General features: G+C 40.8%; 1 protein-coding gene across 3 annotated transcripts in view; it reads right to left on the bottom strand.

The window, feature by feature from the left end:
• The window catches only part of LOC132894596 (G patch domain-containing protein 2-like), a 66229-nt gene that overhangs the window by 14845 nt on the left and 24875 nt on the right, over positions 1–26509 (bottom strand). For all 3 annotated transcript variants that reach the window (XM_060934645.1, XM_060934646.1, XM_060934644.1), the window contains exons 4-9: positions 21792–21968; positions 19097–19176; positions 18870–18937; positions 18742–18781; positions 18454–18545; positions 9670–9755 (exon numbers count right to left, since the gene is read on the bottom strand). In XM_060934645.1, the coding sequence (XP_060790628.1) occupies positions 9670–9755; positions 18454–18545; positions 18742–18781; positions 18870–18937; positions 19097–19176; positions 21792–21968 (543 nt within the window). The remainder of the gene's footprint in view (positions 1–9669; positions 9756–18453; positions 18546–18741; positions 18782–18869; positions 18938–19096; positions 19177–21791; positions 21969–26509) is intronic.

Raw genomic sequence — 26509 nt, 5'->3', positions numbered from 1 at the left:
TATCAGCTCATATACCGTGAGTAGAGAAAAACAAAATGGCAGCGTGTGTTGCTGAACCAACCGAGGATCAAATAAAACTCTACTCAAAAACAAAACCCCCAAAAATACAAAAAGAAGCAACAAAATATGGAATAAAAGTATTTGATGGTAAGAACGTATGTCTTTTTCAATTTTTCAAGAATTATTATTATTATAGCATTTTTCACAAACTGTTCCTGCCATTTCACCGGTTTATTTACATGCTAAGCGGAAATGACTTTGTCGGAGGTTTTGTACAAAGTTTTTATTTATCGAATTTGCTAAAAATAAAAATAGAAATGCTCTTTTTCTCACAATCCAGTGAATGTGGACAGAATAAAACAGTTATTCCACTCGATCTCGTTGTACATGGCTTATAGCCGACTCATGCACGACTCGATTTCGTGGAATAACTGTTAATTATACTTTGTTAAATAACACTGCATGTTGTATTACATCATTTCTTTTTAATAACACATAATTTTTATGGATAAATGCATCATTACCTCGCCCGGGGCGGAGTCCACCAGGGGGCGAGGTATTGTTTTCGGACGGGTTTCTTTGTTTTTTTGTTAACAATATTACGGGAAAACGGCTGGATCAATCTTCATGAAACTTTCAGGATAGATGGGCACTGGTCTCAAATAGAACCTCCAACATTTTGAGGGTCGTCTGGTCAAGGTCACCAAAAAGGTCAAAATCATTTTTGTTGTGTCTACTGCCTCATATAGAGGCGCTGGCCACTACGTCATCATGCTGTAAGAATGTAAGAGTGTAACAATCGCGCACTGCGCATGCGCATACACGTGTTCCGATTAAAATGGCCGGTGAGTGAATAGAATTCGGTTCACCATTCGAAATTAATGGACTAGAATAAAGAAATCGCTTTCAGACATGTTTAGGCTTATTACAGAGGGAAAGTGCGTTCCACTGAGCTCTAGCGCCGAGCCATTTCCGGGGAAATAAGAGTTTGGGTCATGGCGACAGCGTGTGTATGTCAGCCTCGGTTCGGAGGTTTCAGTTTCAAAAACTGTAAGAGGTAAGAGTAGAATAATATAAAGTACAGACACTTGGTATATTTTACTTCTGTGATTTTTTTTTTTTAAATTGTTCATTTTTGGATTACGCTTCATTTTTGTGGCTACTGCTTCATAGAGTAAATATATATGCTATATTTACCGTATGGACATGGGATCAGAAAACGATTTTATTTATAAGCAGTAGCCACATGGACCCATAGGGTACCTATTTTTTTTTTTCGCGAGATCTTCCTTCATATTCATCATAAGTGCTGCCGGGCGAGGTTTGTTTTGCCTGGCAACACTTGTTTGTTAAGATTTTATTTATATGAAGAGGCCACTATAAACATTATGTGAATTGGCTGTTGCTATAGCAATATAGTAGTATTAATAAGATATCAGAATGAGCGCATTTGTATAAACCTGTCATTTATCTGCGAGTACTAGAGTTTCTGGTGAATCAGAACAGAGATTTCAGCAGTTTTGTGGTAGAAGGTGTAATAAACAATCCTACAGCCACTGGATTCTTGTACTGCTTCTGGTTTAGAACTTTGGGAGAAGAGTGTATTTGTATGGTTAGCTTAGTGACAGTGAGATGTGATTCTGGCAGCCAATTCAGACCTGCAAAGTGGAGTGCTGGTCCAATCCAAACAGTCTGATGAGTTCTCTCACAGCTAGCTTCAACACAATGTCTGTTAAGTGCTAAAGAGGTAAAGAGAAGGGCCTGAGCAACAGCTGGGTACAAGCAGCACAATACCCAGAGGAACCGCGGTAGCCACCTCATCCTGTCACCCACAAACACTGCTTAGCATACGCTTGAAAATCACACTGTCACACATTGTAGCCCTGGGCTGATTAGATCTCTCGCCAGGATTCGCGGAGTAACACAAACACAAATTAAAAGCAGGAAAGTAATTGCCATTTCAACAATCAAACAGACAATATCTTTCCGAGCGCCGCACCCGCTGACTCTAATACAGGCAGAGAGAGAGAGAGAGAGAAAGAGCTGGCCCTATGAGACGCCAAAGTAAAGATTTATACAGAGCAGATGCAGCCACAGACACTGACATTGGATGACACCCACTGCATGATAAATCACAACAGACCCACTCCAGACTCTACATTCAGGACATAAACATACACTGCAGAGCAAGGGCATATGAAAAGAAACAGCAAAATAAATAAAAGGAAATCGAATGACTGCGGAAAATGGATCAAGTTTTAAATTGTGCCATTTGTCGTTAACGCTGTAGATGCTAATATTTAAAATCACAGTTTTAAGCTTTAGTTCGCAGTGTTCAATCAGGCCATTAGACATCTTAAAGGAGAACTGAAGGCAAATTTTTTTATTATCAAAATTCTATTTATCTCATTTTATTAGATATACGAATACATTTTGATCGCTATTTTGTCACTGCTATAGCAAGTTATGAGTGTTTGAAATATGCTCTGTAATATATCAGTCCAGGGCGGCACGGTGGTGTAGTGGTTAACGCTGTCGCCTCACAGCAAGAAGGTCCTGGGTTCGAGCCCCGTGGCCGGCAAGGGCCTTTCTGTGTGGAGTTTGCATGTTCTCCCCGTGTCCGCGTGGGTTTCCTCCGGGTGCTCCGGTTTCCCCCACAGTCCGAAGACATGCAGGTTAGGTTAACTGGTGACTCTAAATTGACCGTAGGTGTGAATGTGAGTGTGAATGGTTGTCTGTGTCTATGTGTCAGCCCTGTGATGACCTGGCGACTTGTCCAGGGTGTACCCCGCCTTTCGCCCGTAGTCAGCTGGGATAGGCTCCAGCTTGCCTGCGACCCTGTAGAAGGATAAAGCGGCTAGAGATAATGAGATGAGATGAGATGAGATATATCAGTCCATATGTCAAAGCAATGGCCGTAAACGAGATTCGTTGAGACCTGTGCGAGACACCGTAGGACGGAAGTAAAACGTACAGCGGAAATCGACGTGACCAACATCTGCCAACGTTGTCAAAAGACGTGCGCGCCCTCTTTCGAATGCGGATGTTTTGTTCGTTTTGATAGCAAAAAAGTAGGCAGTAATCGTCATTTAAGCCTAGGTCACAACCGGACGTACGATTTTTTGGCCGTGTGATTTTTGGAGTTTCCCAAATCGCTGCGTTTTTTTTTTGTTCGTGGAGAAAGACGCACATTGGCCGTAAGTTTGTCTTGCAACCTGAAAAAAACGTAAGCGCCCGTAGAGTTTGTTTGACATGACAAAGAACCTCTGCGGCCGGTCTACGGCTCGAAAATCAGCACGTCACACGCGCGCCCTCCGTGCGTTTCTTGCATGTAGACCGGCCGTAGGAGCACGTATGGCCGGTTGCGACCTAAGCTTTAAACTTGTTTTTGTGCAATATTTTGTTTGGAAAACAGTTTTCAATATGGCGGCACTGACACCTGGCTGACACTTCACGTTTCGAAGTCTCGCACAAGTCTCGTGAAGATCGCGCGGGTAAGCGACGCCTGCCGTGGGCCAAACGAACTAAATTCAACGTGGCTAAAAACCGATAAGTATAATATTTAATTGCAATTAGTTGCCAATACGAGTCACGATATAAGGTTACTAAAACTGAAAATTGAATAACACGCTAATTAAGAAATAAAGCAAGTTTAAAAATGACTTCAGTTCTCCTTTAAAAGCTCTGAATGTAACTACAGCACAAAAGGTTTTCATAAAAAAACAATAGAAAAGTGGATTTTAAAAAAGTTTCAGGTTTTTTTCCCCCCATCACTGAGAAAATGTACAGTTGATTTTTGCAAAAGTATCTTGAAGGTGCTTTAACCATTTTAAAACTCTATTCAAGTGAGGTTAATCCTGTTTTCTGCAGGTTTGTAGGTAAGGCCAATGAGGAATACCCGGTTTCTGCCTGCCGCCTACAGAGAGGATGAAGGGGCAAGGGTGAGGCTTTTTTAAGTTTTATGGGAAGCGGCGTGGTAGCGTGGGAGGTGAAGGACAGAATGGCTGGCCATTCCATCACTCAGTGCAATAAATGGATGCAATCTGTATCCCTGTACAGCAGTGGCTGTTTTTAAATTCCACCTCTTTTATCCAAATGAATGATGGACTCTGGTACAGTGCACTGTGCGGCAATATTAATATACATCAGAGGCCAGCGCCCCTCACTAAATCAGAAAACTGGGTGCATTTGTTATTTAAATGACAAACAGCGCACCAGGGAAGAGGCGCAGGCTGAGGAGATTTTGGGGAAGAGGCGGACAAACCAATTCAGATTTCAATCGTGTGAAGCAGTGCACAAGAACCAAGGAACCATCAGTCTAATGAAAAAAGGCAGGTGGGTCGGCCCCAAACGGATGAAAGGCTCATGAATGGCGCCGTTTCCAATCCGTGTTTCTTCTCGTCTTCTTCCTCTTTCTAGGACTGCTTGCAAAAGTCAGGGATTTTCCAATCGCATGTACGGTAGACAGGGATTTTCAAAAATAACTATAGAATTGATTAAAATCTACTGAGAGCTGTTTATTAAATATGTTAATAATAATGAGCAGTGTATTTCAGGTCTCTATTATTTGGACTCGATGCTATAACCACAGTTAAGAAAAAGAGGAAAAAAAAAAGAGTAGGAGTCTATAAGGTCTATACGTGTTGGCCGTCACGTGAAATAAAAACTCTAATCATGAAGAATCCAGCTTCTTAGGAATTTAAACGCATGGCGACATTTATAAGAATCATCAGGAGATGACGTATGCCCCCAGTCCCCACATGAAACCCGTTCCAAATTTTCTAAGTTGAATTCGTTGCCATGGAAATACGGGGGGGGGGGGGGGGGGGGGGGGGGGGGGGGTCGCAAAATGTCAAAAGTCACAACTCTTCTAGTCACTTAACATAATTGTCAGGTTTGGTGGAAAAAATCCTAATAGTTTTTGAGTTAAGCTCTGGAAACTAAAATGTTTACAGACGGACGGACAGAGAGATAGTTTACATAAAAATACTAATGTGTGTATTTCAGTATCTCAGTATTGTTATTGTGACACTTTATTAACGAGATTTACTTAAATAATTCATTAATAGTAGTTTAGGGTTCAACAGTGAAATTGCGTTTTGCAGACTATATTTCTAACATCGATAATATGCCTTATACAAAATAAATAAAAATGGTCCTAGTTCAAAGCCTTGTGGTACATCTTTACTAAAGTCTGAAATTGAGTATGCAAGTGAGCTGTAACTGAGACCACAGGCGAGCTGGAGCCAGTCCCAGCTGACATTGGGTAAGCGAGGCGGGGCACATCCTGGACAGGTCACCAATCTATTGCAGGGCTAATACAGAGAAACAGACAGACAGTCACTCACATTCACACCTACGGTCAATTTAGAGCCACCAAATGACCTAATCCGCATATCTTTGAACTGTTGGAGGAAACCAGAGCACCAGGAGGAAACCCGCACATGTACGAGGAGAACATGAGCAATGTTTGAGTTTATTTAAGAGAATAAAGACCGTCAGCTCAGTAAAAATCTCATGAGTTCATATATAGCAGTCTTCTAAACTTCCACCATCTACTGATGATCCCGATAAACACTTCACACAGTTCACAAGTAAAGCAAAAAGACAGATGACTTGACTTGTATCTGAACCATTCCACTGCTCGATACAAAGCAAAGTAATTAACACATAACTTCAGTTAAATAAATAATCAAATAAATTAACGGTCAGAGTGTGTTTTTATTTAAATGATTAAAATTATTGAATAGCATATGTAACTCTGGACCTTTATCATATTAATTATATCAGCTGCACCCACAGGACATCCTTGTCATGTCAACTAGCAAAATGGTAAAGTGAGTGACCTATACTTCATTTGACTACATTGTTATTACTGTCCTTGATGGTTTCAGAATAATAATCAGAATCGGCAGCTCTGCAAGTCATTTTCAGACTTATAAAAATCCATTTGACATTGATACCCTGTTAAATATAAAGGTTTCTCTCTCGACCTTTAACCTTCAAGTCCTGATTTGTCAGCTGTCGTGTAAAAAGGTTCATATTCCAATGGAAACTTTCAAATGAGGAGCAACGGGTTGAAGATTCTTGACTGTTCAGTTAGATATCCATCCATTATCCATCCATCCATTATCTGTAGCCACTTATCCTGTTCTACAGGGTCGCAGGCAAGCTGGAGCCTATCCCAGCTGACTACGGGCGAAAGGCAGGGTACACCCTGGACAAGTCGCCAGGTCATCACAGGGCTGACACATAGACACAGACAACCATTCACACTCACATTCACACCTACGGTCAATTTAGAGTCACCAGTTAACCTAACCTGCATGTCTTTGGGGGAAACCGGAGCACCCAGAGGAAACCCACGCGGACACGGGGAGAACATGCAAACTCCACACAGAAAGGCCCACGTCGGCCGCTGGGCTCGAACCCGGACCTTCTTGCTGTGAGGCAACAGTGTTAACCACTACACCACCGTGCCACCATATCTCATTATCTCTAGCCGCTTTATCCTACGGACGAAAGGCGGGGTACACCCTGGACAAGTCGCCAGGTCATCACAGGGCTGACACATAGACACAGACAACCATTCACACTCACATTCACACCTACGGTCAATTTAGAGTCACCAGTTAACCTAACCTGCATGTCTTTGGACTGTGGGGAAACCGGAGCACCCGGAGGAAACCCACGCGGACACGGGGAGAACATGCAAACTCCGCATAGAAAGGCCCTCGCCGGCCATGGGGCTCGAACCTGGACCTTCTTGCTGTGAGGCGACAGTGCTAACCACTACACCACCGTGCCGCCATATATATATATATATATATATATATATATATATATATATTTTTTTTTTAACAATACTTAATTATTAAATTATGTAATTAATAGTTTATTTTTGTCTTTGCCCTTTATTTAAAATTTTAAAGAATTCACAACTTTGTATATATAAGACCAAGCCCATAGCACTATGTAATTATTTAGGTTTTTATGACACTGAAGAAGGCTGAAGGCCGAAACGTGTGTATATCTCATCTCATCTCATTATCTCTAGCCACTTTATCCTTCTACAGGGTCGCAGGCAAGCTGGAGCCTATCCCAGCTGACTACGGGCGAAAGGCGGGGTACACCCTGGACAAGTCGCCAGGTCATCACAGGGCTGACACATAGACACAGACAACCATTCACACTCACATTCACACCTACGGTCAATTTAGAGTCACCAGTTAGCCTAACCTGCATGTCTTTGGACTGTGGGGGAAACCGGAGCACCCGGAGGAAACCCACGCGGACACGGGGAGAACATGCAAACTCCGCACAGAAAGGCCCTCGCCGGCCCCGGGGCTCGAACCCAGGACCTTCTTGCTGTGAGGCGACAGCGCTAACCACTACACCACCGTGCCGCCCCGTGTGTATATATATATATATATATATATATATATATATATATCTCACACACACACACGTACATATATATGTGTGTGTAGATAGATATTTAGGTTTTTGAGTATAATTCCTTTTCTTCACATTTCTTAGGATCTCAGGAGCAAAGGCAAACATATAAATGTACATTGTCAGAAATAAGGGTACAGTATGAGTCCATTTCTGTTCCCCAAGGTACAATCTACACTAATGTACCCCCGAGGGCTCATTAGTGGACTTCAAGGTCACTATGTGCACCTTTTCAGGGCCTAAGAGGTACATACATGTTCCCAAACAGTATATAAATGGTACAAATACAGTGGTGCTTGAAAGTTTGTGAACCCTTTAGAATTTACTATATTTCTGTATAAATATGACCTAAAACATCTTCAGAGTTTCACACAAGTCCTAAAAGTAGATAAAGAGAACCCAGTTAAACAAATGAGACAAAAATATTATACTTGGTCATTTATTTATTGAGGAAAATAATCCAATATTACATATCTGTGAGTGGCAAAAGTATGTGAACCTCAAGGATTAGTAGTTAGTTTGAAGGTGAAATAAGAGTCAGGTGTTTTCAATCAATGAGATGACAATCAGGTGTGAGTGGGCACCCTATTTTATTTAAAGAATAGGGATCTATCAAAGTCTGATCTTCATAACACATGTTTGTGGAAGTGTATCATGGCACGAACAAAGGAGATTTCTGAGGACCTCAGAAAAAGTGTTGTTGATGCTCATCAAGCTGGAAAAGGTTACAAAACCATCTCTAAAGAGTTTGGACTCCACCAATCCACAGTCAGACAGACTGTGTACAAATGGAGGAAATTCAAGACCATTGTTACCCTCCCCAGGAGTGGTCGACCAACAAAGATCACTCCAAGAGCAAGGTGTGTAATAGTTGGCGAGGTCACAAAGGACCCCAGGGTAACTTCTAAGCAACTGAAGGCCTCTCTCACATTGGCTAATGTTCATGTTCATGAGTCCACCATCAGGAGAACACTGAACAATAATGGTGTGCATGGCAGGGTTGCAAGGAGAAAGCCACTGCTCTCCAAAAAGAACATTGCTGCTTGTCTGCAGTTTGCTAAAGATCACGTGGACAAGCCAGAAGGCTATTGGAAAAATCTTTTGTGGACAGATGAGACCAAAATAGAACTTTTTGGTTTAAATGAGAAGAGTTATATTTGGAGAAAGGAAAACACTGCATTCCAGCATAAGAACCTTATCCCATCTGTGAAACATGGTGGTGGTAGTATCATGGTTTGGGCCTGTTTTGCTGCATCTGGGCCAGGATGGCTTGCCATCATTGATGGAACAATGAATTCTGAATTATACCAGTGAATTCTAAAGGAAAATGTCAGGACATCTGTCCATGAACTGAATCTCAAGAGAAGGTGGGTCATGCAGCAAGACAACGACCTGAAGCACACAAGTCGTTCTACCAAAGAATGGTTAAAGAAGAATAAAGTGAATGTTTTGGAATGGCCAAGTCAAAGTCCTGACCTTAATCCAATCGAAATGGTGTGGAAGGACCTGAAGCGAGCAGTTCATGTGAGGAAACCCACCAACATCCCAGAGTTGAAGCTGTTCTGTACGGAGGAATGGGCTAAAATTCCTCCAAGCCGGTGTGCAGGACTGATCAACAGTTACTGGAAACGTTTAGTTGCAGTTATTGCTGCACAAGGGGGTCACACCAGATACTGAAAGCAAAGGTTCACATACTTTTGCCACTCACAGGTATGTAATATTGGATCATTTTCCTCAATAAATAAATGACCAAGTATAATATTTTTGTCTCATTTGTTTAACTGGGTTCTCTTTATCTACTTTTAGGACTTGTGTGAAAATCTGATGATGTTTTAGGTCATATTTATGCAGAAATACAGAAAATTCTTAAGGTTTCACAAACTTTCAAGCACCACTGTAAGTACCTTAGAAGGTATTGACCCAGTGCCAAGCTGTCGTACTGCAAAAGGTACAATAATGTACTTTATTTTCTGAGAGTGCAATACTATGTGATAAGCCTACAACTGGTTATCTTGTAATGGAAAAAAAAATGCCCACAAATAGAAAAGTATTTTTACTCATTAAAAAAAAAAATAAGTTGAGTTATATAGTCCTGAAAACACAATTTGTTTGAAAAGCAACTTGTAAAGCTAGAAATATAAACGTATCCGTTTTGCGGTGCTATTTTAAGGCAGCTGGATTTGCTCATAATCTAGACCTGACAGTGGGCCATACCTGAAGTGGCACTGGGAACAGCTACGGTTTTCCTCCTCCTCTTGATGTCTCCTCCACACAGCACTCCCAATTGTGCACTACGCTGTCTACCGAAAAAGAAACACAGAAATCATTAATCATCTTAATCTTAAGACAGAAATTTCATCAGAAACATATCTTCTGTAAGGGGGTCATCCATAATTTTCATCATTATCAAGAGCGTACAAACCGTACGTGGGGGGGAGGGGGTTAATGAACAGGCGTACACTTTTTAAAAATGAAAAAATGATGATCCATCAATGTGCGAATCGGCGGCCGCCATGTTAAAAATTTCGCGCCGCATCGGTGTTGCCAGCTAGCTCTACACGCTTTCTTTCTTCAATACAACAATGGCTGACCCAGATTTTGACCGCGTTTATAAATTTGTGAATAGCAGAAATACCGCTATTCACAAGACTCCTTCAAATGAGTACGAGCAGTTTTTAAACATTTATTGTTTCCTGCATTCATCTGAGAGGAGGCAGTTAGGGCAGGACAGGCTGCTTGGAAAGAATCAAAAACGAATGTTTCAAAGCCAAAAGGCAATGGCTCCCCTTAAAAAGACAGTTCCTAATTTTCAAAAATCAGACCCTCCAGGATATTGCGATTTGCAAATTCAACCAATCCCCGCGAATTCAGGGCGGTGTTGCAATCCAATCATTGAAACTTTCCCGCAAATTTGACCAATTGTTGGCGGCATCTTGAGGTGACGTTGACAAACTACCTTCCGCCTTTACTTCCGTGTATACGTTCAAGAGAAGCAGCATGTGCGAGTCAGTGTTTATATAGGCTTAAATTATTTTACTGAAAGTGTGTTATGTTTACAGTGAAGGACTGTGTGCACTTTACATTTTTTTTTACTTAATACAAGAAATTAATGGATGCCAACATTTTTACCAAAATGGTATTTTATTTTCCATTGTTTAGGCAGCTTCAGCATCATACTGTGAGATTCTGTTCAAATTTGTTTTTTTTTCTTCTATGAAGCCTGAGCCATTTATTTTATTAGTTTATAATTACTGTTTAATTTAGTCTTCAGGAGAGACTGCCTGCACACAGTACTAGTATTAATAGTGTTTTTTTTTCTTGCATGAAAGCTGAGGCATTTATATTATATTTTAAGGTAACTTCATGTTGTGCAGGTTCTATGCACTTTAACTTTTGAACCAACAGGTGCATTTGGATAAGTAAAGCCTATTTTTCTGCATTTTTGTAGTCCTGGTAATCTTTTATATTGGTAAAGTTGTTTATAGGACCATTTCTCAGTGTTTTTGTTTTTTTAATCAATAGTTTTTCAGTAATAACTTAATATTTAACATATCACTCAATTTTAATCACAAAAAGAGAAAATTGCAACAATTTCTCACAACTTTCACTTCCTCCCGCAATGTAATCGCAACAAAAACCTTAAAAAACACCGCAACTTTCATCGCAATTTTCTGGAAAACCCCCCGCAACATCTGACATTTTAGCCCACAACAATCACAAAAAAGGCCCGCGGAATCCTGGGGGGACTGTAAAATGAATCGCCTGCTTTCTATGAAAACTTCTGGACCCGTCTTGTGTCTTCTTTTCTTCTCTTGTGAATCTTTGTATTGTCCTGTCATCCGATTTTAATAAAAAGTAATACAAGACATGGTTTTATTTTGAATTCCTATTCCACGTAGATCCATCATCATTTTTTTGTCCGCTAATGTACACTTTTGGGGGGAGGGAGGGAGGTTGCTCAAAAGTCTACTCTTTGTAGACTCATGATAATGATGAAAATTATGGATGACCCCTAACTAATCAAGTGTAATGTGGACATGTTAAAATATTTAACAGTTATTCCATGAAATCGAGTTGTACATGAGCTGATAGCCGACGAGGCGCATACGGTAGCACCGAGTTGACTATAAGCCGTGTATGACGAGATTGAGTGGAATGGAATAACTGTTTTATTCTATCCACATTCACTAGATTTTGAGAAACAGAGCATTTTTGTATTTTTTTGCAAATTCGATAAATAAAAACTTCATACAAAACATCAGACAAAATAATTTCCGGTGAAATGACAGTAGCAATTTGTGAAAAATGCTATAATAGTAATAATAATTATTGAAAAATAAAAAAAGATACTTTATTACCATCAAATACTTTTATTCCATGTTTGATTCCTTTTCTTTTTGTATTTTTAGGGGTTCTGTTTTCGAGTAGAGTTTTTATTTCGTCCTCGGTTGATTCAGCCGTACGTTCCGCCATTTTGTTTTTCTCTACTCACGGTACATGAGCTGATATCCTGGTAGTAGAGCAGCCAATCAGAGCGCACGATTCCTCATATCTCGTGAATGTGGATAGAATAATTTGGTGTATCTAATCTAATGCAAACCACAATCTCCTTTAAGAGTAACTGAATCAAAAACTCTCAGAAGGGACTCGTGGCTCTTTTTAAAATATCAAATATACTGAAATGATCTATTCAGAAAGCAACTTCAGATTGTAAGAATGAAAAACAGCCCGGGGATTGCAGCAGTCCAAGGCAGGAAAGAGTAAGATGTAGTGCAGGAGTTTTAACAGAAATATCAGTGGAGGGAAAGGAGGTGCTCGGGCCGTGTGTCTCTGTCGCTGCTGGGTACAGATAAACAAATTACCCTGGCTGCAGACCCCCTGTTGTCTACCGCGATGTAAAGTTAAGGTCAAGGTCCTCTCCATTGCCGAGGGGGAAGGGACTGATGCTTTAAGAGTTGATCTGTGTGTAATGTGTGTGTACAGTTACCGTAGAGGAAAAGCACACAAGATATCTATTCTTAGTTGCGAAATTGCGGCATTCTTACAAATAGTCTTTTATTCAGTGTCAGGGTTGTTTTGTTTTGTTTTAAACATACGGTACGCTGGGGCTCACGTGTAAAACAATGGAGGTGTGATACCTGCTAGAGTGCAGCTCATCTCTGGCAGCCGTATAAACCCCTCACCTCACTCGTGCTGAGATAGGGACCTTTTAACTGCCTGTGCATTCCCTGACCTCAAAAGCCATAAATCACATGATACTCACACTACCTGAGCAGAGGGAAGGGGGGGAAGGTGTGTGTGTGTGTGTGAGAGAGCATGAGCGAAGTCTCTATGTTGTATAATCAATAGGTATAAAAATAAATGGCTTGACCGGTATTCTCCGCCTGCTACCTCCCTCTAATAAAATCTCTGTAATGCATATTTCATTTACTTTTATACTTATTGATTAGCTGTAGCCCAGTTAGTAAATCACGCGTCTATCGATCCCTCAATCGTAGCTCTGTCGGACAGCGTATAACCAGCCATTTGCTGCACTGATAAAGAGCTCAGCCATTGAACTCCCCACAGTAAATCTTTGCAAACTAACTTTTTAATTCCAAAATCAATGAGCGCTTAAACACCACATTATTTCACTCGCTGCTGCCATGGCCAGTATTAAACGTAATACCCAGATGCGTTTGTGTCTAATTCACAAGGGGTATGCGCCGCCCCCCCTCTCTTTCTCTCTCGCTTCCCTTTGTCTGTCATGATCTCTCTCAGTTAGAGACAGATCAGTCCAGGAGACGCTCTCACGGCGTCACTTCACTTCTACACTGGCTACAGATCCTCTATATGATCTCCAACTAGAAGAGAGTAAACAAAATACTTTTAATCCACATTTATGAGTTTATACATAAATTTTCGACAGATGTCCAAAATCTATAACACATAGTGCTGCTTGATGGTCTATAACAATTCACAGTCCTTTCAAGTAGGCTTCAATAAAGTCACTTATGGCACACTACTCTTATAAAAGTTCATTACAAAATGAATGGGTTGTGCATGTATCTGACAAATATGTCTCATGAAACTACCAGCTTTTAATCACAAGCTTTCAGTGTGAGGAAGAAAGGAATTATTTGATGGACTAATACTGTCTGGAGGACAGATTTTTTTTTTTAGAGAAGGGTTTTTGAAATTTTAGCTATTTATTCCTCAAAATAAAGAACAAAACTTTTTCAGATTACCAAAAAGACTTCGCTTCGAAATGTCAACTGAGTCATGGAAAAAAAAAAAAAAAGTGCTCGCAGTGTAAAGTCACACACGCCAGGGTCAATTGTCATTCGCATGTCCACGCCTCCAAAGCAGATATATCAATTAAAAATAATAAATCAAAAAGACATGAGAGCTACAGCTAGCTGCTGGCCCACCATCTATTTTCATTAAGTTCCAGGCCACTCCAGGTATGAGGAGGATCTCAAGATGAATAGAGGTATTCAAATGAATCAAAAAGGATTAGGGTCCCGTGAGATTGCAATCAATGGTAGCAAACCAATAATCAATAGGCCACTCACACCAATATACTAACTGCTGACATCAAGATCTCACAATTAAAATGAAAAGCAGGCGAGAGGAGTGGTGGAGGACTATGATTTATCTGGAGCTGCCGAATGTCATTTAGAAATAAATAAAGTCTATCGAGAAAACGTGCATGTGCCAGAAGCAGGTGGGATGTGGTTATGCATTTTAACACTGCATGACGGTGCGAGGTTTTACAGAGACAAGTACATGCTGGAGCTCACTGATACAAAACAATCTGGGTGGAGCTAATCGTACGCATGGTATAATCATATGAGCACACTGATTGGGAAAATTAGAAACAAATATCAGCTTGGCTTGGATAATTAAGATCACCTGATACATGCACAAGTGAATTTAATATATTTTTTAAAATCCCTGATATCATTAAAAAGTGATATCAGAGAAAAATATTAATTTATTAAAATCAGTGAAAGGTTTGTGTCCCTTTAAAAAAAGCCACCAGCGTTGCACTGACCAACAGCCATTACGAAGAAAATAATAATAATAATAATAATAATAATAATAATAATAATAAGGATAGGTTCCCTTTTGAGTCTGGTTCCTCTCGAGGTTTCTTCCTCGTGTCATCTGAGGGAGTTTTTCCTTGCCACCATTGCCACAGGCGTGCTCATTGGGGATAGATTAGGGATAAAATTAGCTCATGTTTAAAGTCACTAAAATTCTGTAAAGCTGCTTTGCGACAATGTCTATTGTTAAAAGTGTTATAAAAATAAACTTGACTTAACTTCACTTAATAATAATAATAATAATAATAATAATTATTATTATTATTATGGGGCGGCACGGTGGTGTAGTGGTTAGCGCTGTCGCCTCACAGCAAGAAGGTCCGGGTTCGATCCCCGTGGCCGGCGAGGGCCTTTCTGTGCGGAGTTTGCATGTTCTCCCCGTGTCCACGTGGGTTTCCTCCGGGTGCTCCGGTTTCCCCCACAGTCCAAAGACATGCAGGTTAGGTTAACTGGTGACTCTAAATTGACCGTAGGTGTGAATGTGAGTGTGAATGGTTGTCTGTGTCTATGTGTCAGCCCTGTGATGACCTGGCGACTTGTCCAGGGTGTTCCCCGCCTTTCGCCCGTAGTCAGCTGGGATAGGCTCCAGCTTGCCTGCGACCCTGTAGAAGGATAAAGCGGCTAGAGATAATGAGATGAGATGAGATTATTATTATTATTATTATTATTATCCATCCATCCATCCATTATCTGTAGCCACTTATCCTGTGCAGGGTTGCAGGCAAGCTGGAGCCTATCCCAGCTGACTATGGGTTAGAGGCGGGGTACACCCTGGACAAGTCGCCAGATCATCACAGGGCTGACACATAGACACAAACAGCCATTCGCACTCACATTCACACCTGCGGTCAATTTAGAGCCACCAATTAGCCTAACCTGCATGTCTTTGGACTGTGGGGGAAACCGGAGCACCCGGAGGAAACGAGAACATGCAAACTCCACACAGAAAGGCCCTCGCCGGCCGCTGGGCTCGAACCCAGAACCTTCTTGCTGTGAGGCAACAGTGCTAACCACTACATCACCGTGCCGCCCCATAATAATAATGATGATGATGATGGTCATATTGTAGAGATTTTGCTTATTTTTACATATTGTCAGACACATTATTGCTTTGGAAATGACATATAATTGTTGACATGGTACTTATTTTCTGTAATGGGGTGTTTAATTTGCATTTTTGGAAGGAGTCCAAAATTCAAAGTCCAGCACTTTGTAACCGTCAGAAGTAAAGTTTTAACTTTATGTTTCTGTAATTCTTCAGGACGAAGGGTTTTACGGTTTCTAGGTAGCATACCGGTAAGCTGTGTGGTGTTTTTTTTTTTTTTTTGCTGTCTTATTAACTTCAAGAAAGAAAAAAAAAAGAAAATCTGGTGAGGGAACAACATAAGCAATAACAGGAATGAATTTGTTTCATAGATGCTGGCATTAAACATAACTATAAACGGATAAAAAATACAACATGTTTTTAATGAGTAAAAACATCCAACACTGGAAGATTGTTGTGTTATAAGCACCATATATACACACGATCAGGACACGCTGCTAAATGAAAATGATAACTACGCAGAGGTAACAGTATCTCTGCTTTGCATCGGGCCACATTCCACCACCGTGTCGATGATTATTTTCCTGTACCATGATGCCCCATCATGTTTAATTCTTTACTTATACCCGGCACTTACAAACGAATACTTTTATGTAGTAGCAGCACGGAGAAGATTTATTCCTGGTGCTACAGTATTTTATTTTGTATGCACTGTACATATAGAGAAGTTCAGTGGTACGCAGTAGCGGCCTGAAGCTTTGCTGGAGGCCTGGGTCAGGAGGACACACGTCTTCTCCACGCAGGCCAGAACCCAGCAGCTTTGGGAGCTCAATGCGTCTGCTACTAACGGGCAGGACACAACAGACATACCTGACATCAACCTCCTCTCTACCTCGTTCATTTGGGAGTATGATTTATACTTTTTTGAAGGAAAGAGGATCTGGAATTCTTCTTTAAAGGAATTAAGAGGCGTCCCCTGTGTACAGCATTCAAATGAGAGCATGGCAAAGATACCAAGGCCTTTTAATAGACAGAAATTAGTATTCAACATGCTTCAAACTCCAATCTGAAGGAACCTTTCAGGTGGAGAAGAAAGGCAATGAGTATGAAAGACAGCGCTAAGAAGAGTGGCTGCTTTATTGCCGTTGTGTTTCTGCCCCTCATCAAGGATAGAAGGAGAGCTTTCTAGAGTGGCCCAAGAGAGACAGGGACAGACGAAGAGACAGAGCGCGAGGGAGAGAATTAAGAATGCACCGTAAATAGGCACCAAAGGCATAATGCGGTGAAGTCGAACGCTCTTCAGGCAATTAAACTCTAAATAAATACGCAGATCCTTCAGAGCCCGTATTTACCTCCAAGCATGCCTTCGCTTTGACGTACCATAACAGCAAAAAAATGAATAAATACGTATATTGGATTTTTTTTTCTATATTTAAACTCACTGGCTAGTTCTAGATTTTTGATATTTCTAACTGTACCTTAAAGTGCCATTCCACCATTGGATGTATTTTTTTGTCATAAAATACAATATATTTTATGACAACATGACTAGACAGAGAAATCTTTTAGCTGCAGAATGATATATCAAACATAATTTTTTGACAACGACAAGTATATTAATTTTGCGACCAAAGTCACCTACCCTTTCAATTTCCGCGCGGTAGTGAAACGTGATGTCATCGGCAGGTTCCCCTTCTTGTGTACCACGTCACGTGTGACGTGGCACAGATTATCAGCAATGGCGGATAGAACGCGATTGTCAGCTTCGGAAAAGAAGCGAAGGAAAATAGCAAGCGATGCCCGAAGGAGACGGTCGATGGTGAATATCGGCACAGCAATCGACAAGTGGAAATTGCGTTCTATCCGCCATTGCTGATAATCTGTGCCACGTCACACGTGACGTGGTACACAAGAAGGGGAACCTGCCGATGACATCACGTTTCACTACCGCGCGGAAATGAAAAGGGTAGGTGACTTTGGTCGCAAAATGAATATACTTGTCGTTGTCAAAAATGTATGTTTGATATATCATTTTGAAGCTAAAAGATTTCTCTGTCTAGTCATGTTGTCATAAAATATATTGTATTTTATGCCAAAGAATACATCCAATGGTGGAATGGCACTTTAACTGCACATATATTTTTACTTTATGGACTTATTTGCCCAATGTGCAAATTTATATTCATGCAAATGCACAAAACCTTGTCAAATCAGACACTCGTCATGTGTAGATCACAAAGGTCATGGTTTGAGGTGCACTCCTGAAGGATTTGTCCGCTGTAGTGATCTTACGCGTACACATCAAAAACACACTGACCCCAGCGCAAAACTTTCACGCAGGTCAAATCGGTTAACCCTTATACTGCGTCGCTCTATGCAGGCTTCATTTGCAGAAGTTAAGTAAAAATGCTCCATCAATATATTGAGCTCTGACAGCAGATCTGTTCAATGCTGCGTCCCAGCACCCAGGAGACGCACACACACACACACACACACCAAAAAAAAATCTTTTTATACATTCTGTAAGCAACTCAATCCTGCCTACAGTGAGGGGAGGTTTTGCTGAACTGAGTGGCATAAATACAATAGCGTTCACCTTGTCACTTGGCTCAATGATAATTTAGCAGAGTGTTTAGTGCGTATAAACAGAATGACAGAAAGCAAAGCGCAGTTATTTTACTCTGACAGGACAAAAGTGCTAATAAAAGTCAACCTGACGTTTTTCTGGTAATGACAAAAATCATTCTTACACAAGAAGACCATGGCTTTAAAAAAAAAAACTTGAATACAGAATATTTTGATAAATGGGATTCTTTTATTTTGAGATGGAAATAAAATCTACATCTGAAAAGCAGACAAACTCACCTGTTTTTACATTCGGATATGGAGCATCTTGGATGGGAGGCGTCTGGACCCATGCCAATAGGATACATGGACAGCGAGCACAAAGGTTTCAGCTGGAAATAAAAGGAAAAAAGAAAGAAAGAAAGAAAGAAAGAAAGAAAGAAAGAAAGAAAGAAAGAAAGAAAGAAAGAAAGAAAGAAAGAAAGAAAGAAAGAAAGAAAGAAAGAAAGAAAGAAAGAAAGAGAATATTACTACAGATGAACGACTCAAAAACGAACCACAGAACAGACTAATGAGATTGAGTCATACCTGTCTCCTGTCTCGCTTCCCATAGGGGGGCAGCCAAAACCTGGAAATAATCGTTATTCATTTAAAAAGCCATAAAGTGATTGATTAAATAATAATGCAAGCAAACAGATTTGAAGGGAAAAGCTTACTCTCTCTGATAGGAATCATGTGAGTAGTTCCTCAGTTTGTCCACACAAGCAGCGATATTATTATTATCCTACAACACACCCAAAAGACAAGCTCGGTGTATTGGGCGAAAAAGGATTGTAACACGGCGATACCTCAGACCCACCGGACGCTGCCAGGATTTATTAACATGCTGTAAAAGTAATGTGTACTGCAGCTCTTGTATAATGTTTATAATATGCCAGTTCACCTTGGCAGGCAATCTCCTTCTGCCTTTCCGAATGCAGCACGCAGTCACACCTGGCAAACGGTTTATACGAGCATGACAACCTGCAACACACACGGTTATAGCGCTCAGACACAAGGGGGACACTGGATAAGAGAGGAGAGGAGAGGAGAGACGCAGAGAAGGAGTGATACTGTAGATAGCCATGCTGCCTTTACATGCTCCTTCTTAAAACAGATCCCTATTGTACAATGTATCTAACAATAAGAGACAGAAATGCCATTGTCTACAGCGTAACTGGTGGAACATGAAAAAAAAAAAGTGTTCGTTAAAACAAGATCAACTGTGAGCAACTGTTCACTTACGTATCCCCCCCCCCCCTCGCTTATATCAGAATGCAAGTGATCGAAGGAATAGGACACTTATTATGAATGTTGACTCAACAAATAATTAACCCTGAAACAAGTAAGTAAAGAGCAGTGTCTCTCCCCCCAGGGGTTTCAAATAGCATCCTGGTAAACTGTCATTTTAAAATAGCATTTTGCTTCTTGAAATAGCATCAAAATCCACCCTTTTTTTCGTAAATACATTCAGTCGGTAAACAGGAAATTGATGTGCGACAGACCTGAAAACGGTATACACGGTATAGAACCCCAAGCTGAAGTTCTGTACCAAATATCAAGCAGTTGTGATTTGTAGTTGCTGAGAAAAGTGTTACGAAAATTTTGTAAATCCACGCTACGGTACAGTATATGTTTTGTAAATACATTCAGTTGGTAAACAGGAAGTCGATGTGCGACAGACCTGAAAACGATATACATGGTATAGAACCCCAAGCTGAAGTTCGGTACCAAGTACCAAGTGGCTATGATTTGTGGTTGCTGAGAAAAAGGGTGTTTCGGATGGACAGAGATATGAAAATACGGACAGACAGACGGACAGAGGGGGTATAATAAATAATAATAAAAAAAATTACTCACTGAAACTGCTATTTCCTTCACCAGAATCAAAAGGGAAAAGGTCAGTAACAAAACTCGGAAGCTTGCATATCAATTTGTTTCTCAATCAAGCTCCTGCTTGTAATTTGATCTGAAGTGACGTTCATGGGGGGAAAATCACATGTCGTTCTTTAATAAAAAAATAAAAAAGTTTGCATTGGTAAACTGCACAGTTAGAAGATGAATAAATCACTATGCGGCATGCTGTTATAGAAAAATAATCAACTCTGGGTTTGGAACAGTAACTCACACCACCTTGTCATTGATTATTTTCCGATAACAGCATCTCACACTCATATTTGACTCCATACTTAAGCAGTGTACTGAAATACTTTTATGCAGTAGGAGCATATCAAGAACTCATATTTATCAGGAAGTCATATACAGGGTGTTTAAAAAAATGTATATTATTTGAGATGTAAATATCCTAGAAACTACATAGTCTAGGCAAATGAACCTGAACAGGCTTAATGTTGAGTAATATACAGTAAGATTTATCCCTCAAAATTTCTCATCTCATCTCATCATCTGTAGCCGCTTTATCCTTCTACAGGGTCGCAGGCAAGCTGGAGCCTATCCCAGCTGACTACGGGCGAAAGGCGGGGTACACCCTGGACAAGTCGCCAGGTCACCACAGGGCTGACACATAGACACAGACAACCATTCACACTCACATTCACACCTACGGTCAATTTAGAGTCACCAGTTAACCTAACCTGCATGTCTTTGGACTGTGGGGGAAACCGGAGCACCCGGAGGAAACCCACGCGGACACGGGGAGAACATGCAAACTCCGCACAGAAAGGCCCTCGCCGGCCACGGGGCTCGAACCCGGACCTTCTTGCTGTGAGGCGACAGCGCTAACCACTACACCACCGTGCCACCCTCCCTCAAAATTTGAATGAGAAATTCAAAAGTATGTGGATTCCATGAACGATTTCACAAATTTTCAATATACGCGCCGCCTGAGACACGGCACACGTCAAGTCGAGCGTACTCGAACACACAAAGCGCCTTTTCTTTTCCAGTGAATGACATTTCTACACCTAGAAAGCCCAAAACAAAAAAAAAAACATTAAACATAAAATTCTGACCTGTTTCCACACATGCTGTTAAAATTTGAAGTCAACTGAATGAGAATTGCCAAAGTTATTCGATTGTGAAATGATATCAATTTTTTTTAAACACCCTGTACTTTATTTCCAACAGCATAAGAACGCATGAACAAAATCTTGTTCTATCACTCTTACGCAAGCTGTTTTTTAACCTTTAGGAACTTTTAAACAACATCCCCCTAGAGTCCGTCCGTCACCTCCTCACCCTGGTCATATCTCTCAAACTGCAGACCACAAGGGGGCCCCGTGTAAAAGCCTCAACCATGGTAATAATAACCATAGCATCACTGTCCCTTATTGCCAGAAATGATTAACTTAAGTAAAAACTATTGTTCATTATTATCTTACAATCTTACACCCCCCTGGTGGTTTGGGGGCCTTAAACTATAGCTAATAGCTCTTAGGTATTACATGTATTGTATTTAATCTCTGTTGTTCAACAGATTATATGTGTTGCTGATGTAATCTGATAACTATATGACAAGGCAAACATGGTAATTTGTGACGTTATCTGAACTGCTCATAATGATGTTTACAAACTAGGACCGTCACTGAGTTGCTTTGTTGCGAATGTTTCAGAACGGTCTAAGCAGACGCTGACTCTACCTCTCTGACTGGGTTGGCTTGGGTGGAGGAAAGTAGCCGAGTGATGGTTCTCTCTCATCGCGTCGAGTGCAGCAGGTCTAGGGGCTGTTTCCGACTCTCTGCTGGAGATCAGGCCCTGAACGCCGATACCTGATGCACATTCGCCTTCGAAGAACCAGTCGCTCTGTTCATCATCACCTGCAGAAAACAGATTAAACCGGAGCAACCAACTGAAATTCTGAAGTTATGATACCTAAATGATAAGTTTTCAGAAAAGAAAAGGCATTTGTTAACTACTGGTAGTTGTGAATATGGCAAAAATATATGGAATGAATAAAACATGACAGGTTGTGCTGTTATAGGAAAATAATCAATGATAGGATTTTCTTTTTATTTATTTATTTATTTATTATTAAAGAATGACATTTTGTAGTTTTATATTATATAATTATCCTTCCTGTGCTAGCACCTGATATTCCCAGGCAGTCTCCCACCCAAGTACTAATTAGGGGTGGGTTTCCCAAAAGCATCGTAGCAAAAAAGATCATCCTTAAATGGTAGAGCGAGCATCACAATGAACACTCTCTCTCCTTAGCGTTAAGAGGCTTTTGGGAAGGCCCTTAAAGTGCATATCTTGGACCAATTTCTTTTTTATATATATATATATATATATATATATATATATATATGAAAGTATGTCCCTTTACACACTCATCCAGAAGGGTAATTTTGCACAAGGCCATCTGTCTACAGCAGAAAAAAATAAAATAACAAAACACGTCTGGAAAAATCCCAATGGAGTCTGGAGCCAGATTCGTGACGTCACCTGCGGAAGCGCCAGCAGACTGTGAGAGCTTTGCGCAGTCTCAGTGCACAGCCTGCGTAGACCAAGCGCTCCCATTTCTCTCTTTGTCCGGTCTTTTGGAAAACGATGAGTGCTAATCCCATCATGATTGGTGTTGCTACACCCTCCTACGATACATCTGTTAACCATTTTAATAATTACGTGATAACGTCGAATAAATTTGCAGAAAACCACCAGGTCGTTTTCTCATAAACAAACCAGCGCTGACGCAGGATTCAGAGGGAGGCGTCCCGCACGCGACGTCACGAAAATCAGCGTTTGCCGGGAAATCCAAATGCCAACTTTTTTCAGAGGCGGACCAATTCGCCTCAAATGGCTTGATTTCAACTGAATTTTTCTCGTATTGTGCAAGGTAAAAAAAATTGCACAAAATGCAAAATGTGACAGATATTTGACCAAAGTTTAATATAAAATAGGAGAATTACATTGATCTTGCTCCTGAATTTACCCAAGATGTGCCCTTTAAGGCACATCAGGCGGCGCCGATCTCTGTTTCTATAGCCCTCGACTTCTCGCACAGTGGTGTAGTGGTTAGCACTGTCACCTCACAGCAAGAAGGTTCTGGGTTTGAGCCCAGCGGCCGATGGGGGCCTTTCTGTGTGAAGTTTGCATGTTCTCCCCGTGTTTGCGTGGGTTTCCTCCGGGGCTCTGGTTTCCCCCACAGTCCAAAGACATGCGGTTAGGTTAACATGGGGCGGCCTTGGGCTGAAGTGCCCTTGAGCAAGGCACCTAACCCCCGACTGCTCCCCGGAGGCTGTAGCATAGCTGCCCATTGCTCTGGGTATGTGTGTGTGCTCATTGCTTGCTTGTGCGTGTGTGTGTGTGTGTGTGTTCACTGCTTCAGATGGGTTAAATGCAGAGAGGAATTACACTGTACTTGAGTGTACATGTGACAAAGATGTCGTCTTCTTCTTCTTCTATTACATAGCTAGGGTTACAGTGGAGGGCTGATCCTCTGGTGACCACAAAGGTTTGACTCCCGATTCACATTGCCAGGAGGTACCATTTTTATGATGGTCTTTGGTATGACCCAACCACGAGTAGAACTCACGATCTCCCAGTTGAGAGGCGGACACACTAACCACTAGGCCAGCTACCGGTATATTATGGTTATGATATATTTCATGGTTTGGAACAAACTGACTCCTGTTATCACTTATGTTAAACAGTCATCTTTTCACTTTCTCCAAGTTACTGTATATAATATAACCAGCCAAAAAAATATATAAAAAATAAATAAAAAAAGAAGAAAATGCTCTGAGAGCACAATATCCCCCACTGGCAACTATGCCATAACTCTGGTCAAGTCAAGTTTATTTTTATAGCGCTTTTAACAATAGACATTGTCACAAAGCAGCTTTACAGTGTTTTTATGACTTTAAACATGATCTAATTTTATCCCTAATCTCTGATAAAAACGCAACTGAATTGAACGAAACTGCAATATGCGTACTACCGACATATAACAAGGAATCCTGCCAAGTTTCATGAAATTCCTCCTAAAATTGTGAGAGGAGTTGATTTCAGAAGGAAAACACACTCTCATGAAATTGTCAAAGTATAATTTGGTTAATCAAGGGCTGTAACTCTAGTGAAATGTTACCGAATTTAACGAAATTACAATATGCGTAGTACCGACATACTGTATAACAAAGAATCCTGCCAAGTTTCGTAAAATTCCTCCAAAAATTGTGAGAGGAGTTGATTTCAGAAGGTCAGCACCCTTCCTGGGATGGACGGACGGATGAAAATCGCCACGACATAATCCCCCTTCGGGCCTTTCAGCCAGCAGGGGATAAAAAACTGCAGCTTGCTACACAGAGGATATAAAATGCAACAGCTATACACCTGACAGTTACAAAACTCTGACAGTGGAGACTCCTTCCAAATCAATCAGTACATTTACATGCACACAGATGTTCCAATATATGACAATATTCTGAATTTGATACGTCTCATGTAAACACCATATTCCATTTGGATATTCCAAATCTGGCCTAATCCCAGATTAGGCATTTTCTGATTAAGATACGTAGGATATGCCGATATTCTTTGGGTTTTGGGAGCATTCTTTGGACATGTATACAGCATATTCGGAATACGTGTCTCATTTGGGGGTTTTATATCAGTTTGAGACACACTGCCTCTTGCCTGTTTGTAGTCCGCTCTGTGCGTTGTACACAAACCAACATGGGGTGTTTTACGTTACTCAGATTATACACGGCTGCATGTAAATGGGAATATTAGTAGAATATTCATTTTCATTTGCCATGTAAACAGCGTATAGGAATATTGGCCCTCATTTATCAGTCTAACATAGAAACCAGTGCAGATTTGAGTGTAGAACTTATCGCACGACAGGGTTCACTTGTGATTCATGAACGTTTGTATCTCTCCAATCACAGTGTAAGAATGCTGAATGTCTAAGAGTCTGTACTGACTTGAAAACTTGCATACACGAGGTGAGACTTGACATGAGATTTGATCATAGCCTCTAATCACGTCCACATTGATAAATGCCGAGCTTTGCGTGGAAATGATCATACGCCCAGTTTTCTGTCATACATTCATTTCATAAATGACTGCCATTGTCTTTTTTGGAATAAGGGCAAATAGTGAGGAATATTTTGTGCACGCAAAAGTAGTGAATGATTCGGCATGTTTCTTTGTTTAATAACATGTTTTTACTTCATTAATTACTAGACTTAGACCAGTCCCTGTGAATGAGCTGCTGTTATAGATAATTAAATCAACACCGTCTGATGAATCAGATTTGAGAACTAAAATAAAAAATATATACATAAATAGGGTTGCTAGGAAGAGACTATGACGTTTACTTCATATAAACATAATCTTAAAGGTAGGCTGCCTTTCAGATTTTTCAAGTGTAGGTCATAAAAAGAATTTTCCCCGACACCCAATTATTTTTGTTTAGTGGACCGAAAGCTCCTGAATTTGAATCACAGACTTCCAATTTTATTAGTTTTTTAAAAATAGAATAATTAATGAATTTAGGGCCACGTGGCCCAAAATTCTCCGCTATTTTTTTTCCTGCTTCACCATGATGCAATTCAAGATGCTACGTCATGCATCACGTAGTGGGCGTCCCCATTCACACAAGGCATTGTGGAATACAAATCTGAAACAGGAGAGGAAAATGGAGGATGTGAATGAAACGTCAAAGACCGACTACAGTAATGGAAAGCGAGAAGAAAAGACGCTATGTTATATGCGAAGGAAAGGAAACGTAGGACCAAACTAATAAATATCGGTGGTCAGCGAGCACCTCGGTGTGATCAGCTGTTCATTTAGAGCAGCCTTTCTCAACCGGGGTGCCATGGCACCCTGGGGTGCCGTCTGGCTTCATTAGGGGTGCCGTCAAAAAATTATATATTCTAATATTGAAATAAATAAAATGAATTAAAATTCCAAAAAAACGATAGCTACACGAATGCAGATCATCGCCGCCTCATGCATCATCAAAATTTGTCTCACGGCCCTCTTTCCCATGTCACAACGTCACTGCCGGGGTCAGCGTATGGTCAGCGTGACTGCGTATATTTTATATGGGGGTGCCTTAAGAATTTGCATACTTCTGAAGGGTGCCGTGACTGAAAAAAGGTTGAGAAACGCTGGTTTAGAGACAGAATGACGGAACTGTCAGTGCGTGGTCAAAGGTAAACCTGTAGATGGCTGTAATGCAACACTGTGGATACCAGCTACAGTACCGTAAAACCCAAAAGAAGAAGAAAAAGAAGCAGGTAAACCTGCGCATGCGCACATGGACTTCCTCTGTCTGCTTGACTGCGCGAAGCGAGCAATTTCATGCACATGCTCAGGAATCCCCTCAAATTAAATAACTTCCCAGCCACAG

The sequence above is a fragment of the Neoarius graeffei genome, chromosome 11 (assembly GCF_027579695.1).
Source record: "Neoarius graeffei isolate fNeoGra1 chromosome 11, fNeoGra1.pri, whole genome shotgun sequence".
Classification (NCBI taxonomy): Eukaryota; Metazoa; Chordata; class Actinopteri; order Siluriformes; family Ariidae; genus Neoarius; species Neoarius graeffei.
The sequence above is the reverse complement of the archived record's forward strand: the minus strand, read 5'-3'. Positions and strand labels throughout refer to the sequence as shown.